Source organism: Doryrhamphus excisus, linkage group LG1 (assembly GCF_037039965.1).
Source record: "Doryrhamphus excisus strain RoL-2023G ecotype Guam linkage group LG1, RoL_Dexc_Guam_v1.1, whole genome shotgun sequence".
NCBI classification, from domain to species: domain Eukaryota; kingdom Metazoa; phylum Chordata; class Actinopteri; order Syngnathiformes; family Syngnathidae; genus Doryrhamphus; species Doryrhamphus excisus.
Window position 1 is genome coordinate 9,553,456 of NC_136357.1, and position 18,713 is coordinate 9,572,168.

The 18,713-nt window shown below is 40.3% G+C and overlaps 1 protein-coding gene across 1 annotated transcript; it reads right to left on the bottom strand.

Annotated features, from left to right (window-relative positions):
- Positions 1 to 1,530: 1,530 nt before the first annotated feature.
- On the bottom strand, positions 1,531 to 17,292 carry sema3ab (sema domain, immunoglobulin domain (Ig), short basic domain, secreted, (semaphorin) 3Ab). Its single transcript, XM_078789682.1, has 17 exons — positions 16,548 to 17,292; positions 11,052 to 11,212; positions 10,666 to 10,728; positions 8,671 to 8,790; positions 8,227 to 8,317; positions 7,447 to 7,566; positions 7,109 to 7,251; positions 6,088 to 6,202; positions 5,943 to 6,012; positions 5,714 to 5,858; positions 5,416 to 5,635; positions 5,249 to 5,340; positions 5,103 to 5,144; positions 4,605 to 4,762; positions 4,178 to 4,239; positions 3,428 to 3,573; positions 1,531 to 3,263 (listed from the first exon to the last, which is right to left on the bottom strand). The coding sequence occupies exons 1-17, from the start codon at positions 16,663 to 16,665 to the stop codon at positions 2,733 to 2,735; spliced, it is 2,397 nt and encodes a 798-aa protein (XP_078645808.1). The 5' UTR covers positions 16,666 to 17,292; the 3' UTR covers positions 1,531 to 2,732.
- Between the last annotated feature and the right edge of the window lie 1,421 nt (positions 17,293 to 18,713).

Sequence of the window (18,713 nt, forward strand, 5' to 3'; positions counted from 1 at the left end):
TATCGTGCTAAATAATTGTGACTTGAAAGCCTCGCTGGACTTCCGTCCAGGTTTTTAGAGCCGTATTTTCCACTGTTGCAACGGGGACCATATTTTAGCAATGTGATGCAACGTACATGCATAAACAATTTGAAATGCATATAATAACAAATGAAAGGGATAAATAAACATTTAATGTCACGTTTACCTTGATTGACGTCTTGACAAGTCAGGTATGAGGCAGTGCTGAGCAGAGATCCACATGATACCATCTTCTTGTTTTGCTTGTTATTTCTTGAATTAAATCGTTATTCTCATCTTCTTTATCGAAGTGCTGTCACTTCCACCTCCGTAGTGGGTTATTTTTTAGTAACAGTGACAGGCTGCTAACAGGGACGTTTTGTGACAAAAATATGTTACAAATGCACCATATTGGATGCTAACTGGGACATCTATGCTAACCAAGTCACAATTTTGCATACATTTGAACATAAACCAAAAAACGTTCTCCATTTATCACCTGTTGCCAATAGATTAACTCCCTAGCTATAATTAATCAGCTTTTGCAATACTCCTATTAGCAATACTACTGCCTTCATTACACCAACAACATGTGTAGTACATTGCTTAGCATTTGCTATTTTTCTGCAAGTAAATAATTGGGAATATTAAAGCTACAAAAGGGATGGGGGACTTTCATTAGAGGTGAACTATGCAGTCCCAGGAGCCAAGGTTTTACTGTGATTGTCTGGCATGCTAGGTCACATGTGTAAAATACAACATGTAAAAGTTAGCAACACCAGAATAGCTATGTGAGCTACATTGCTAACAATACAGTCACATATCATGCTTCGATAGCTTAACAAAAGGATCAAACTTACAACTTTTGAACACCTCTTTTCATGTGAGGGAGATTGTAGCTTTTTCTCTTGTTTGGTGGTTATAAACAGGCTGTAGTGGCATATATTAATGTTACAGCATCATGGTAAAGTCAATTTTGCATAACCGGGGAGCTCTGTTGCCTGAACCGCTCGCTTTTTTTAGTGTAGGAGGCAGTCGAGTTACAGTAGTTCATCTTTGATAGATAACAAAGTCAGTTACTCAATGTAATGACGTTATGAATTAGTTCATAAAAGTGGACACCATTTCATATTCACATTTCACATTGAAAAGAGCTCAACAAGGTGCTCCAAAATATCCAGTGCAAGTAGATATAATAATTTGCAGTTGCCAATTAAAAAATTACAAACAAATGTATTAAAACCATTGTTATGACGAGACATTTATTGGAACAGAACAAATCATTAATTTCTACACTTGGAAACATACATTCTCTCTTTATCACAATTATGATTTTATTGTATTGTCTTCCTGTAGAAAGTCCCGCTGCAGGTGAATCTAAAATAATTTGAATTATGGATAGTTTTGCTTGTATTGTTTCTCATGGAAAGACAAAGGTGACATACCGATGTGCTCTTTTTATCCACATTTTACTCGTTATAATGTGAGCTAGTGTGTGTATGTAATCCATAATGACAATTTATTTAGAGCTTCTTTTATACTCCCCCTTTAATAACTTCAGAAATAATAATTATATATTTTTATACACAAGAGTTAGAGGAGAAAGAATATTCACAATCCTAGAATAGTCTTGTACAAACAAACAAATTAACAGCCAGTATTTACCGCTGTTGAAAGATAGGAACACTACAACAGTATCCACATGCACTAGCGCACCATCATCAAACATGGAGACGAGTATCTATTTACATATTGTTCACAGCTACATTCCATCTTGTGTATCTGCATCATATCATTACTTGTATGATATCCAATAAGGTTACATGACTGTGCCACTTGGAAGCGATACAGTTTTGTTATGTGTTATTGTTCAGTGCATTTCAAATGTACATTTGTTATTGACCAATGTTGACAAGTATCTCTTTATTAGAGAATCCAACAGTATTTGTGATAATATACTTGGTCCATTACAATGGCGGTCCATCACTCCAAAAATGACAATGAGGGTTCATCAATAAATATATAGGTAGTGGAGGAATATATTAAGCGTGGAATAATTTGTTGCATCTCCCACACTGAGATGATGCATCCTAAGGAACACTGTGGCAATAATCTATGAGGAACAAAATGATCAAAAACATGTCCATGTGAAGCTTATTGATGGCACAGACACACATACTAGTACAATAGCTGTGTACTATAACTGGTATAGCCTTAAATAAATCTATCAGAGGAAAGAAACAACATAAAGACGCTCCCTTTTAGTATATCACAGTATTTACATTTTGTAGCTACTTCTTTGTTGAAGTGGTTAGTTGTGTTGCTCCCAGTGTCATGCCGTGCTCTTAGATGATTTCTTACTTCTCGGACTTCAATTTGTGCTTTTCATCTGAACTTTAAACCCATGTCACCGCCATGCCAGAGCCAGCTCTATCACATTTGTGTTGTAGAAAATAAATTCTTGTATGAATCCATTCAATGTCTATGAGGTGTGTTTGTGTGTTCAGTTTCTATGCTATTTGATACTGTCCTGAAGCAGTTGTCCGGCCAGCTGAAATAACATGCTCCAACGGTCCGGTGTGATACAACACTCCAAACATCAGCTGGCAGAGGAAGAAATACACTTACAATCCAGTCACTTTGGAATGAGTCTATCGCTCAGTCTGAAGTTATGTTCACACAATGAGAGGCAAGGGGTGTGCTTTCAGATTTGCGCATTCAAGGTTTATAGCTCAGACACTGCGGGGGGCTCGCTCCAGCTCATGGGTCCTGCGGTTACGCCCCTTTTGCCTCTCTTGAAGGTGTTTCCACTTGGCAGCTAGCCCTTGAGCGTGCATGTGGCTGTGGCTGTTACCCACAACCTTCTGCGGGTGCTGTTGATGCATTTGCGCCTGCTGCACCAGGTGAGCTTTTTGCTTCTTGTGCTTCCGCTCCCTCTTCCAAACCTGCTCACAGAACTCATCCACACTGTTCAGAGTCGGGTGATTGACCAAAGACAGGAAGTCTCTGTACCAGAGCTTGTGATTAGGTGTCTCTCGAGGTGGTGTAAGGTCCTGGACTGAAGTGTTGGAGGTGGCCTCATCGTCTCCCTGGAGCAGATCCTCAAGGCGCTCGGTGTCAATCACCGCTAAGGTGACCTTCAAAAGCGTCTGCATGAAACCGTGCTCCACAGCCTGGCACAGATAAATTCCAGAATCCTCTTTGTCAAGTGTGCGGATCAACAAACCCTGCTCTGTGCGGATAAAACGTTCCCCTGATTTGATCTGCAGGTTGTGGAAACAGAAAGTGGGAAAACAAACATTTTCAAACAAGCAATGGAAGTATCATATGACTCTGAAATATTAAGTGATGTTTTGTGAGTGGCCAGTTTTATTAGCTCTGCAAACAGTATCAAATTCTCATTTTTAACACATGAAAAAGTGCCAACCTCTTGTTTGTGTTCATCTGGGGAGTGCTGATATTGCCAATAAGTCGATGCTCGCTGGGACTTGGGGCTGCACTCAAGGAAGGTGCTGCTGTTTTCCACTCCATAGACTGTTTTGTCCTCCAGAGTTTTCTGCCCGTTTAGTTTGTCTAACACAAGGAATCATAAGTCACACAAATCATGAAGACACCCCTGCAGTCCATTCCTTTTATTATGCTTGTAGGGTGTTTCAGTTGAATGCCAACAATGCTAATTTTATTTTTTGGATTTTGACCATCTTGACCATCTCATCTCACACAACAAGCCTCATGTTCGTGTCCTTTAATCCGTTGAGAATAATCACACTGTTTGTACCATGTCTTATTCTTATTTCTCTTTGGACTTTTCCCTTCAGGGGTCATCACAGCAAAACAATTGCCTCCATCCAACCCTGTCTTCAGCATCTGTCTCTCTCACACCAACTACCTTCATGTCCTCCTTCACTACATCCATATACCTCCTCTTTGGTCTTCCTCTATCCTATATCCAATATATTCACTATATCTCCTTTGGACATGTCCAAACCATCTCAGTCTGGCCTCCCTGACTTTATCTTCTTCATCTTTATCCAAGATCAAATTGGAAGAACATGTTTCCACAGAAAGGCTCACTTATTTTGCTTCAATGTGTCTTCTATGACTTACGTAAAAAAGGATGCTATAAGTCAGAGTACAACTAAACACAATGTGTTGTATTGAATTTTCCTCATCATACCATGCAGATCTGAACATTGTGTGAGAGGATCTCCATTCCTGATATCTTGTCTCCTGGTTCTCCTGAGGAAACACAAAGACCAGATTCAGGAGTGACCTTTATGTCATGTGTGAAAAGAACTATGTATTTGTGTGTGTGTTTGAAAGCAATTAGTGTTAGCAGAGGCTACGACGCGTCATAGATCATTCAATCCTGAGGCGCTAGCATGAGGCACATTGCTTTGTTGGTAGTTAGAGGTGAAGTTCTGTATTTTTGAACATAAGGTTAGTGTTGAGCTTTGGAATCAATAAAACCAATGGGACATTGTGTGGGAGGCTGCACTGTATATAAATATACAAACCACTTCATCACCCGGCCCACACACTACACAAAACATCATGGAAAGTATTTGTATATTCATTAAATTAATCAAAGATGCCATCAATACCTTTTGGCCATGGGGAAGTATCTGGAGCACTCGCTACCATCCCATGCACAGTAGGGGTCCCTTGCCAAGCAACATTCAGCACAAGCCTTTCCATAAACCTCACAGCGATGCAAAGACATCTGAGAGACACCAATGTCTGAGCCCAAGTACAGTTGTTGCTGTATAAATAGAGCACAACCATTATGTGTTAGTTGAACATATTTATAAAAAATACAGTTTTTGAACATAATTGTGTGTTCACAATTATGACATTCCTGCGTGTGTTCTGACATCTTTGTGTGGTAATGATTTACCTCAGACGGTCATTTCTACTGATGAGGCTAAGCAATAAAGAAAACACCCAAAACTCACCAGTGAAATTATGTGAAAGAGCTAGTCAAATGTTTTGATGAACATAAATAGTTTTTGTTTTTTTTTCAAATTTCACTCAGTTGTGACGAGAAGCCATTCAAGTGAATAACACTTAATGTGCTCATTGGGATTGATTGTGATAAGTACCTGTTTTGTTGAAAGCTCCATCGCAGTAATTGCTGTTGGCTTCTGCAACACACAATATGGAAAGCTTACAAACTGTGTACATATGTGTAACAACACATGTAATGGCCTGCAGGGATTACAATAGAACTGAGGAGAAAATAACCTACCCTGAAAACAGTCATTTCCTCCAGCAGCACTTCCTCCAGGTCATGCCACGAGCCTCTCGGGATTGTGACCACCTTAAGAATCGTTCCTATATCTGGACCATTATAATGGAATATGTTACATGCTTTTGAAGAATTGTGAATTCTTGTGAGTAGTGACTCAATCTTACCTGTTCCTATGAACATAACGTCATACTGGCCATCTTCTGCTTCTACTTTATCCACCACTATTTGTGTGAACTGGTAGTCCACATCAGTTTTAACTATGATTGGTTTGTTGTTAATTGGGTAAACAGGATTAAACATAGCTGGATGGCTTCTGGCAAAAACTACGACTTCATCAGGAAGGTCCTTGGTTGTGTCGAATCCTCCGAACGTGTTGCTTGGACACTGTCGAGAAAATGTAATTGGCATTGGAATGGTCCATTTGGGAAAAGGACCTTGGTGTGTTAAAGTAGGTACACTTACTGTGCCAGGCCGTGGGTAAGGAACACGCCCTTGGTAGGGCACCCACTGATAGTTAGGTCCATCTCTATGAGCGTAAGGGCCCAGAAAGACTCGGCGGATGTCTGTCATGCTGTACATGCACACAGCTGAGCCCTTGAAGATGTTGCTGATTGTATGAAGAGAACAGGTTCAGCTGTGCAATTTATTGAGTTTGATTTAATACATTGATTTCCTAATCCAGCCACAATACCTGGATGTGGTGAATACTCCATAGATGATTGGGCTTTTTGGATCCTTTGTGCTGATGAGAAAAACATCCTCTGAAAGACAAAAAAACACTGACTTTATTTAACCGTACAATCAATTTTCAGCAAGTTAATGGAGTAGTTACTCACGTAGTTCATCAAAATGTGTGTCGATGCCATTGCTTCCTGGCACCGAGCAAATGAGTCGCGCCTTTAAGAAGGTGGTCCACTTATTCACAAGGCTCCTGTGACCCCCGAGGTCATTCTGTGGACGGTAGTGACATGTTGCTGTGATTGCAGTGGTGCATGATATAAAGCCTAGAATTACTGTTCCACTGCTGATCAGCTTGAAAGTCTGCTTCTTGACTATAAGGCAGGGGTGAGCAAAAAAGGGGTCAGGTTTGTCTTCTGTCATGGGGTGCAACGTCACTGCAATAAGAACAAATCTTTTTTTTTTACCACATTTCTTCCATTTCATTCTTCCATCATCCAACTCCTCGAACTGGAGTTTGTACCATGTTTGAATAGAAGGACAAGTAAGGGAAATTGTGGTGTTTCCACAATAAACATTTTTTTCAATAAATGACCCACCCACAATAGATATAGTGCTGCCCCACCAGTAACTGAGGTATTTACAAAAGTACATTTTTAGAGAGCCTTTGTAATTGTACTGTTCAGACTAGCATACTGTTTTTCTTTTATTTTTTTTCTGTACCCAAATTCTGAATTGTATTATATGTTTATATTCTAATTGTATGTTATTTTGAGTTATATTGTATTTGTTTTCTTAATTCTGGAGGCTGGAAGGAAGGTTCTGGCTTCTCTCCTTGTGACGACCCCTACTATTGGGTTGATATGACGTGCTTGGTTACAATGGATAAGGAAAATGTCCCTCTCTTGTCATTTTCCTCCTGTTTTACAGTGAGCCTACCTTGGAGTTCCAGTGACATTCAGTATTTCTCTCAGGTTTCTTTTATATGGGATGAAGAAATTTGCACAACAAAGCCCACTCTGCTCAAAAATCTAAATATAACCATTGTTAACACCTTCTGAATGCAGCTATTATGAAAGCCTCTCAGACACCAGTCAAGTGGTGTTTTTTTCCATATACAGAGGCTACTTTACATGAAGTAGTATGTGAATGGGGCTCAAGGGATTCTATTGTCCGTACTTTGCATAGCTGTCCGATTCGAGCATGTGTGGCTTTCCCAGCATGCTCCCCATCCATGGCATTCTCTCTGAAGAAGAGGTAGATTTTATCATCCTCTGGGTTGTCGCTCTCTGGAATCAGATGGACACCTACGAATCTTGGATCTGCCACACAGACACACGCACATGATGTGTGAACAATGCAAGTGCACTATTTAGAGAGAAATGACACAGACGTTTTAGTTTCCTGACTGCTAACAAAGACCAAATCTTTTGGAAGTGTTTCCAAGGCCAGTTTCTGTTCCAGTATCATTGTTCCATATTTGTCAAACGCTTTGAAAAGGACCTATAGTTGCTCACCATTTAGCCAACGAGAGTCATGCTGCTCTGTCCTGATGGGGTGATGTTTTCCAAGGGTACGAAAGATAGCAAAATCCCGCCCCATGAAGTCAGCTGATGTTCCAGCATACAATTCCCCATCTGAGCGCACAAGCAAGAAGTGTGTAAGCATTGTAGCACTTATTAAGAAAACACAATGGGCCGTATTCTCCTATCAGGGCCTAGATTTCTTAGTCAAAATTACATTTCCCGAGGGACTGTGAAGAGAGTAAAATTGACAAAGAGCAGAGGTGACATATAGATACGTGGCAACAGGACAGACATGCCAGACGGTGGGAGTCCATAATGAGGCAGCACCGAATAGAGAACAAAAAAGCAGGCCGAGATGAAGAGTGACAGGCTGGAAAGAAGCCATGTCCGGTTAAACGGTGTGATGTCACAAAATCTGACAGCAGATAATTGCTGACAGATAGGACTGTCATGTGTACACTGTCAGGCTTTGTTTACCAAAAGACTGGCCATTTAATGCGCAGCAAAAGCACAGCTAGGGGAAATGTCATCTGTAACACACACCCAGCTCTTAAAGCAAGTATTCAGATTGAAATAGTTTAACAGTCCTGTCAATGATGGGTTCTCAGTGTGTAAATACCAACTACAAAGCATATCCGCTTGGAGTGAATGACAAGCCAGCCTTGTACATTTCACTTGAACATCATTATATCTTAAGGAAATGAAAGAGAACAGCAGAGGGTGTTTTCAGAACTCCCACGTTTTTATGGCTTTTCAGTGTCTCAGACTCACCAATCAGCATGGATGCAGTGAGCAGCTTCGGATCATAGGGACTTTTTCCTCTGCCGTTTTCTGTGTGGTGAAGCAATCTGAAAACACTGTCCTGAGTAAAGGCAGATGGACAAAATGTTACTAAAACAAAATACAATGGTTAATTTATTTATTGCTCACTTGTGTTGAAAAGTAGTTTTCAGCTTTGTGCCATCTTTAAAGCATCCCTACAAACATATATTTTATTAATAAACTAATGGAAAATGGGAAACATTTTTGGTTTTCTGTATGATTCAGTGACCATGGCTCACTTACAGAGTGGTCAAAGCAATTTCCTTCCCTCTTGCAAACACGCACAAACACACAGTAGTTCCATTTAGTCAAGTAAGCTGCTAAAAGCCAGAGTTCCACGTGCGCCACAGTTCAACATGCGGATATTTACAAGCCATAGAATATCAAACATACCTCTAATTTCTTGCCCACTTCTAGATAGGAACACACAGGATGGAAAGCGCCTGTTCCACACACATAGATGTGTGTCTGATTGAATGGCTGCAACACTTTCACAAAATTTGCACACTCTCTCTGCAGGACAAATAGAAGAGGAATTGATTGGACATATTACTTGATCTGCAGGATAGACAAACACATCTCACAGAGGAAAAAATGTAATAAGAGATCCAACAAGGATAGGAGAGATCACACAGGGCTGTAATGTACACTAGCATAATCCCACACAAAAAGACCGTTATAATTGTGAATGTGCTATGACTCGGATTGTGCAAGCCGCTCATGCAATGGTGTTCTTTCACCTCTTGTACTTATGTTCCATTCCTTCTAAAAACCTCCAATGTCATATCACGACTAGCCTTGTTCCACAATTCCTCATGCTTTGTAATAAATTCCATAAAGGACACCGGAGGCAGTTAATTGAATCTACCAAGAAAATATTGTTCAATGTAGTTGTTTCATACTTATGCTGACACACTAAAATGTAACCAACAAGGGCTCTCTTTATATACTTTATATACCACATTAACCCAAATATAAGACAAACCTGTTTTTAGTTTGTAGTTAAATCTGCAGACTTACCATTTATTTATGTGTACTTGTGACGGTGTGTGTGTCTGTGTGTGTGGCATCTGTAAGTGTTTATATCCGCTCCTCCGCTGCCTTATGGTGTATTTATTTTCTTGCACGTGGCAGGCAAGCAAGCCCGACCTCAAATAAAACACTGTGTCATCAGATTGTTAAAGGGGTGGAAACAAATGAATAATGTCACAAGTTATGCATGACTAAGCTCATCTGGCTTTAATGGGTCATATGCAGACAACAGCCACCGTTTAAACAGATGTTGCACCCAAGGATTTATTCGGTGTGGTTGTGCAATGCAATATGTTACCAGTTAAACATTCTCATCTAAAGGGGAAAGGAATCGCAAAGTAAGTCGCGATATTGTCAAGATTTCTTTTGGTTATGGTCGCATAATACAGCTTTTCTCTTTCACACCTATTATGTGTTTTCTCTCGACTGTATTCCTTTCAATGCATCAGGGAGACTCTCGCTGTTTCTCTATTTCTCACCCTGCTCTTACGATTTGATGGATGAAACATCCCTTCGGCATTTTATTTTTCTATGCCATAATGTTTACGGATACCACACAAAAGTGTCCTTTACATCTTTCATACAAAGTTAAGAGCTGAAGTGTGTTCCTTGTCCTGGCCAACGTCCAAGCTGTGAGCTCAGGCAACAAACAGCGGTGCCTCAGGCTCTGCTGAAAATTGCATAGTGAGCACAGCTTGCGGAGCATCATCTTGGTGTGCTAACATGCATAGCATCTACACTACAAATGTGGGCAGATGCTGAACTGAAATATGAGATACTTAGGTACTTGTTTGTTTTAAAGGTCCCATCTATAAAATTGCACTTTGTTAAGGCAAAACAAATCTGGCTATTTTTTTTTCTTTGATATGACTTGAAGACTTAAGTCTGACATCCAGAAAAATTGGAAGATGGATGGCCATAATTTGAAGTCTTTCTAATGTAAATACTGCAGATTCAGTTATAGTTAATCAAGTTCACGTCTGCTTGTGCGTTTAGAGTAAAAATTAATTAAATTAATAAAAAAGAAACATCTACATATAGGTTTTAATAGCACAAAGACAGAAGAATGAAATATGTTGTGTGGTACTGGACATACAATACTGAAAAGTATGAACTTATCATACCAGCACAATAGTTTGGAGCTTTAGCAATTCCCAAGGGTTTTTTTTTTACATGTAGCTCCAAGAAGCTTTACCAGTTTAAGATCAGATGTTGGCACTAAGACTATGATCAGACCCAAGGTAGCCAGTGTGTTCTCCAAATGATATGATATATAATATGATTAGGCTCTGAAAAGTAATTATCTGTGGTAGTTCTTTCTTTTTGCACTTGACTGAAGGCTTATTTGTGTTTTACCGAGAGATCTTTTCCTGCCCACTTGCATTCATCTCTTCTGGTGGGAGACGCCAACCAAGGGATCTGCAACGTAAACCAAAAGAATAATTCCTTCTGTCCATCCAGTGTGTGTGCATGCATGCATGCGTGTGTACAACATATGAGGGTTGAAAGGGTCACAATGCGATTTGTCATCCACTTTGTTTCAGTTCACTCTATTATTCATCCAGGTGAGCTTAGAGCGGCTAACATGCCTGGCACAGCGTGTGATAGTGTGTGACAGCACTGCTTTCTAATATTCATGAGGCACTTTTCTTTTGAAACAGAACAGACCCGGCGGTACATCAGCTTCTGATTGCTGGATGCCAAGAGGTCGGCCAGACACAATCCCGAAATGTTTGTTTTACCTGTACAACGTCTTTGCTGATGTTGAGGAGGTTGAATGAGAAAATATGGTCCTTGGCTCCCACAACCAGTCTTCCTTTCTCCTCATCCAGCAATAAAGTGTGGTAAGACGAACTGTTGACCAGACCTTCAAACGTCACAAGGTTGTTTGATTCCAGCATGTCTGCAGGGGGAGGTGGAAAGATTTAGAAGTTATCCTCCGTATATTCAAGCTCAAAAAGATAAGGCTCTGGATCCTCATTTGTCCAAAAGTAGTTGGTGGGGCGGCTCTCATAGTCTGATATGATTAGTTGTAGCAAATGATCAAAATACGGCAAAATACTGAAAGTATTGCATGTTTTCATGAATGTACCTGCTAGTGCCTGTGTGCCATGATGTGCATTGTTAGCTCCCTCATAATGACTGTTTTTCTCTTTTTAGGACACACAGAAAAGGGAACGATATATGTGCTCATGTTCCACATAAGGACAGTGAACAATGAACAAAATACAAAAAGTGAAGTTTTCCTTTAAGACAACAGCCTTTAAAAGCAAAAAAGGTGGATTCAATGTCATTTTCAGTGGTATATTCAAAATGTTGCCACACGATGGAGGAGATGCCATGATCTTGGATACCATTTTCTTAAATGGAACAATGGCAATTCAGGTTGTTCAGGATCATCAAACAGCATATGGCTCTGTGGAAATGTGAAATGTTACAGTGGGCATCTCTTATCGATGGCCCTCCTCTGTGTGGTAACTGAGTTTTTTGTGTGTGGGGGGGGGGGTTCTTTTTTTAACATACAATAATAAAGTTTTGATCAGCTGATAAACAGGCTATTTCAGTTTAATTGTTGGTTGCAATAAATTCATTCATTCATTTTCTACCACTTAGCCTCACCAGGGTCGCAGGCGTGCTGGAGCCTATCCCAGCAGTCTTCGTGCGAGAGGCGGGGTACACCCTGGACTGGTCGCCAGCCAATCACAGGGCACATATAGACAAACAACCATTCACACTCACATTCATACCTATGGACAATTTGGAGTCACCAATTAACCTAGCATGTTTTTGGAATGTGGGAGAAAACTGGAGTACCCGGTGCATGGGAATCAAACTCAGGTCTCTTAGCAGTGTGGCCCATGAGCTAACCACTCCCACCGTGCAGCTGTTGCAATAAATTGATTACTCAAAATATTTTTGTTCAATTTCTTACATTTTGAAGCTCTATTTAGAACCTCCTTAAAGGAAAATTGCACTTTTTGCACTTAAAGGGTATGCTAAATGTGTGCTGACATAGGGATGTGGTTTCCTTCATATTTCAAATAGACTGCCTTCTTCAGGCAAAAGCGAAGCCCGCCAACATTGGAGCCAATCATCAAACTATCTGCATGGTAAAGTTACCCCTCCCCTTCCAGAACACCAAGCAGAAAATGGTGCGTTCTTACAGTGGAAAACAAGAAGGAATATTTTAAGTGTGAATATACTCCATAGCCCAAATTGCAGTACTTGCAGTATTACGCTTAACCACAGACACTATTAAGACACATTAAGTAGACAGCTACAGCTCACGTTTTGCTGTGTAATCGGAGCGTCTGCCAAGTCAACATTTGCCTTCACAGCGGAAAGCTGAACATGTTTCTAACCGACAATGAAAATCTCATGGCTGCATAACCTGTAAACATAGAATTATCACATTATGACCCCGTTTTCATGTCACTTGCATACTGATTATTCAGGTCTAAAACCACACTGGATTGGATGCACACACAAGCGCAAGAAATGAACCATTTAATTTATTTGGCATGTATTGTCTTTTCTCAGAGTAAATAAATAAAGTGCTCATGAATCTTTTAGATGGGGAGATTGTCCCAACTCTGAATTGTGTCAGAACCCAAGAGAGTGAGAAGGTAAAGTGAGTGTTGAGGAAGTTATAGAAAAGCACAATGCAGCACAATTCAATTTTTTTTTTAAATCTCTGACTCTAATTAATTAGCTTGTATAATCAAGCTTGTCTTTTGTTTTGTTTGTTTGGTGCTCTCCAACAAAACTCTTATCTCCACTCACATATCGCCCACTACTGTGTTTTTGTAGCTATACAAAACTGGTAATTGTTAAATGGCCATGATCCAATCAATAATGTTGTAGTATAGACAATATTGTCTTTTTTGTCACTGTAGGGGATCCACTGGAAAGCTTTCTCAATGACTATAATGAGAAAGACATGTCCGCTGTTGGATTGAGGATGCAAACATGAACAACCACATGAACAAACAAAGAGGATAATAACATTATAAGCAGGTGGATCGAAGGATATGCGGCTTCCAGGTGTCAGCTGCTACTGTAAGCAACCTGTTCTCTCCTCCCTTTCTGATCAATCCCCCCTCATGCTTTTACACCAGTTGCTTTGAGCTCACTTTCTCATCTACCGGCATCCCATCCTACAGCTTAGTTGTTTGAACAGTTGCCCCTTCTTACTAACATCCCTATCCATTTTGTTGTTCACCAACTCTCTTCTTCTGCCTCAAAGAATGTGAACGAGAGGAGAGAGAGATGAGAGGGCAGATGGAAGGGATGCAAAGAATCAACAGTCCCATGTGAGAACGGTAAAAATAAACTCTTTTACCCTACATTCTTTCTCTTTCTTGACTGGAGGGTACCAGGAGTGTTATTTAAGTGCTTCTAGTAGAAAAGCACAAACACATAATGTCAAAACCCCACAAGTGGAATGAGTGTGTTTATGAACACTGCGGCTTCGTTGATGTGTCGTTCATTCAACTGTATGTGTGAATGCACACTGACAAAACACACACTACATACACTAAACTTTTGCCTATTTTTACTTTTTTGTTGGCCTACTGCTAATATGAATGTTGTGGATCGTTATGCAGATTCCTCTCTCTCTTCTTCAATTACCAGTCTTTCTGCCCTTTTTTGTTGTAGTCTGTGTATGTATGTTATTCTGTTTCATATTTTTCCACATTACCCTTCCCTATGCGCCATTCCCCTTATACATGAGGCAGAATACAAACTGTGTATTTGCTGATTATCTTGTGGATATACCAGACTAAAAATAGTTGTGGTAGCCTAATTTCTGCTTTTACACTTTGCAAGAAATCTGTATATTTCAGTCTAATAACGAGGTCTACTATACCCTCAGTTCCACAGGATTTGAACAACTGTGCAGTAGATACATTTATATTATTGTGATATCTACACAATATGACAGTAATAACTGTGGCAATACCATACTTAATTTCGACCACATTGTTCCACAAACTAAGGTAATCCATGGGAAACAAAGATGCATACCACAGTCGTAGTTAATGAAACAGCGTCCCACAGGCCAAACTGTGCCAATCATGGTTACAAGTTCTTATTTCAAAGGACACGATTCTCCATAATGCCTCTCTTTGCCAGAAAGAAGATTGCAATCATGATCTTCAGTCATGAAGTTCTCAAGAGTGTATATGTCTCCATCAAATGGTCATTCGGAGGCACTGAGTCTGTCCTAAACACCCAGAAAGCGAAATCCACCCTGAAGATTCTTTGCATGCTTATGTTAACCACTTACAGTTCAAGCCGCAATGAAAACACAAATGTCTGAGAAAAGTACTACGAGAAGTACAACCTCTGCCGCCTGCTGTCATTGTCTTTAATTGAAAGCTCTTCTCTGTGAAATGTTGACAGAACAGAAGTGAGTCACATATCCTATTAAAGTAAAGTACCATGTCATCACTTGTTTACAGTTAACACCTCTACCTCTTGTGGCTCATAAAGACTATGAATCGTTGTCTACTTCCCGGGTAATTCATTTAGTCCCACTATCCATTCAGTCATCGTTTATCATACATTTTCTTTTAAAGCATTCCCTTGCGTCTGCCTCGGCATCACCTCGACACTTGATTGTTGATACAGTTGGACCTTAGCTCGTGTTTAGGTAGCCGTGGGGTACCATTGTTATCTTTCCTCCTACGCCACTGACCTTCTGCACTTCAGCCCTCACTTCTAAGGATAAGTCGGAATCTCCTGCGGTCGAGCTGTGCGTGTTTTGTATGTGTGTTTTGTCAGATAGTATAACCGTTAAGCGAGGAACTCGCACTATGGAGGCAGAAATCACATTGTGATAAACATATTTCTGCGACATACAAGAAAAGTCTTTGTAGTCTCATTTAGACCCACACCAAGTGTTCCTTGTGACCTCTGGGGGTCAAAGTTCTTTAAGTTCATCAGTCCACGTGCCACTGATAATGCGGGACGGGACCATATGTTACTGTCAAGGAAAAGTACTGTTCTTTAATGCGCTACTGATGCTGATTTCCTGCTTTGCATAAGTGAATCTGCTTGTCATTCTATCATACTGTGCATCATTTATATGAATGATTCATCATGCAATAATCACATGTCACTTTGCATCTTGAAACATACATTCACATGAAAACCATTTTCGGCATTAGATGCTAAAAATTCCGTTTTTCAGGACAACACAGGGTAAAATACTTCCGGTCTAATGTAGATATCACTGAATGGGTGTGTTTGACCAAACTGACAACATGTACTTTTAACCGACTCACTACATTCACAGGTATCATTAGCGATCTACAGATGGCAATGTGATAAACGAGTCTGCACGCGTGTGTATGTGTGTGTGTGCGTGTGTGTAATTATGGATCTCCCAGTGCTGAGCGAGGACTATTTCTCTTCGGGAAAGCCATCTGCTTAAACAGACGTATGCCATTCATTCCGAGCATAATTGCCCTGCACTGCAGAACAGAAAGGAAAATGACATGGAGGGAGAAAAGAAATAAATGACGCTCAGCTGGGAGTCTGTCTCTGGCAACATTTTTACAGCACGCAATTGACAACCGCGGCTGATCTGAATAAGGAAGCGTGGGGTGGGCCAATAGAGTGGATGAGAGACACATTTCTGCTATAAAATAGAAGCAAACACACATGAGATATGCACGTGTCTTCTGATTTGCACATCTTGGCTCTGGTCTCAAGTGCAAGTGTGGTTTAAATAAATTCTATACGAAGTCCCATTTGGGTGATTTCTTTACATTAGGATTTTGAAATCGCTGCTGTGGTTTCTTTGAGAGATTTTCTCCTTATTTTAACTTTCTTTCTTTCCTCCCTGATTTAAAGAATATTAAGAAAGCACTTGTAAATGTCATCTGTGACAATATTCACATGAAATTTAATATTAATTTACAACCATCACTACAGACCTTTGCATTTATACTTCACTGTCATTTTATTTATTTTTTATTCTTTTGGTACAGTTTTTGAGATCTTTACTGTGTACATTTGTGAGCGTATGCTTAAATAAGACTGATTTTCTGTACAATTTGTCATTTAGCCAGAAAATGCAATTCAAACAGGAAAATGCTCCAATGTACAAATAATAATAATAACAATAATAAAACATAATAATCTAAATGGAACATTTATGATTATTATTGCATGCATCAGTTTTTTAGCTCAAACTAAACAAGCATGGACAATGAGTTCAAAGAGCTCACCTCTGTATGACAGTTTTAGCCGTGGGACATTGGCTTCGGTCTGCTGGGCTCCATCACCCTCGTTCCTCAGTAGAACCAGTCCACACAAGACCGCCACACTGCCCCAGAAAGAGCCCATGGTCCTGACTTCAAAGACGCTATAAAGCAGGCTTTACTCTGCACCCTTCTTCGGACCCACAGATCCACAGAAGTGGAGGAAAAAGATTCTCAAGATGCACGTCCTTATTTTGTGGGTCAGTCCAGACTGGTGCTCAGCTGGACTTATCTCCGACTAAACAAGTTCCTTTCTCAAGGGTCAAAAGCCAGACCAACTCTGAGGGAACCTGCAAGATGAGTCAGGGGGTTACGGGTCAGTGTCACTGCATTAGATCTCGTCACAGCAGCAAGCCCAAGGTGAACTTAGCACCAGCACCAGCTTACTAATGAATTGTAGATAAGCCAAAGTATATCTGCCATAGTCCTGGGATAGAGCATGCAGCCCTGTTTTACAATCACCATCCACACCGTCGCTTCAGTTCAATGAGGGAAAACAATTCCGCTTTGCAATCTGCTTTTTTTTTTTAAATCCAGTCTTCTCTGTTGATTTCTCTTTATCCACTCTGTTCCCCTGCTTGCTCAACACTCATGTGGATGAGTTGAGCACTCCACTTAGAACAGCTCTGTCCTGTCCACTCTGCACAGTGCAAGTGAGCACAGCTGAACCAGACAGCGTGCACACAGATAGGGAAAGAGAGGGAGAGAGGGACTGAGGAGAAAGTGAAATGTAGGCGGGGGAGAGACACACATAAAGAGAAAGGAGAAAGCAGAAGTTAATGTTAGGGCAAGGCAATAAAAAACAGGAAAGTAGTTGGACATGAGAAATGAATGTTTGTTTTTAGGATTACATTAGAAAGGTTTGATGCTTGATGATTTGTAACATAAAGAATGCATCATGTAGATTGACACTGTCAGAGGCATTAATATGAATAGAGACGTTCCGACACTGATCATTGAAATTGGCCTATACTGATATCAATACATTTACAAAATGAAAATGACCAAGAGCTACTCATTTTTGTAACATTTATTTTCATAGCTTATTTCAAGCCAATATGATTGTTTGACCAGAACATTACCAAAATGCTGGTATCCACAGCTCACGTTTTGTATTTCACAATGCATTTATTTGTAATCTTCTCACATTATTAACTGAAAACCTGCATGAAAATCAGGTTTATCCACCTTTGCTGGATCCCTCCAGCCGCATCCGCTGCCTTCTAAAGTGCAGATACAGCCGACCCCCTCTTCGGTGCCTGGAGAGGAGACAAATATTAGCATAATCGGTCCCTTTAAAAGCTTTATTTGACCAAAGTGGTTTGGTCCATAAATACATGACTCACTGGAGAAGTAGTTGTTTGCATAGAGGAAGTATACATAGTTGCATGTAACTACACTACTGCAAGGCAGACTCCCAGATGGCAGTGCGCCAAATAAGAGGAAAGCCACCACCATGAAAGTGAAACCAGAGATCAACACTGCCCAAGCCGCTCGACCCCTGTGGCCACCGTCATGGACAAGGATCATAAGCTTGAAAATCCCAGGTAATATTGTTTGAGATAGCAAGCAAGGAGCTCCATAACATTTGCATGCTATTTCATGAATACCTTTGCAAAGTAAAACCAAACGCACTCGAGACCAATGGATTTAGAGATGGGTCTGACTGGTGATAGCACCACAAAGCTTTTAACCGTCACATGCATGAGCAAGGTACTTCCTAGAATTTTTCTTTTTGTTTGGAAACTACATTTTCAAATTTAAAAATGTTTTATTATCTGTTTAGAAACATCTCAACTCATCATCAAATCACAAGCCCCCACCTCAATATAATATTTAACCCATTGACTGCCAGCCATTTTCAGAGGAGAGAGCTCCATATTGCCAGAGGTTTTGGGCATTTTTGCTGAACTTACAAGATCCACAGAATACTATGTTTTAGGACTAATTGTACCCTATGCTCCGTCTAGAAACCTACGCTCACAACACGCCGGTCTTTTGACTATCCCGAGAGCCAGAAAGAAGTATGCAGGCTCTAGAGCCTTTTCCATTCGGGCCCCAACGTTGTGGAATGATCTACCTGTTAATATTAGAGCTGCTACCTCAGTAGAAATGTTCAAGTCCCGACTTAAG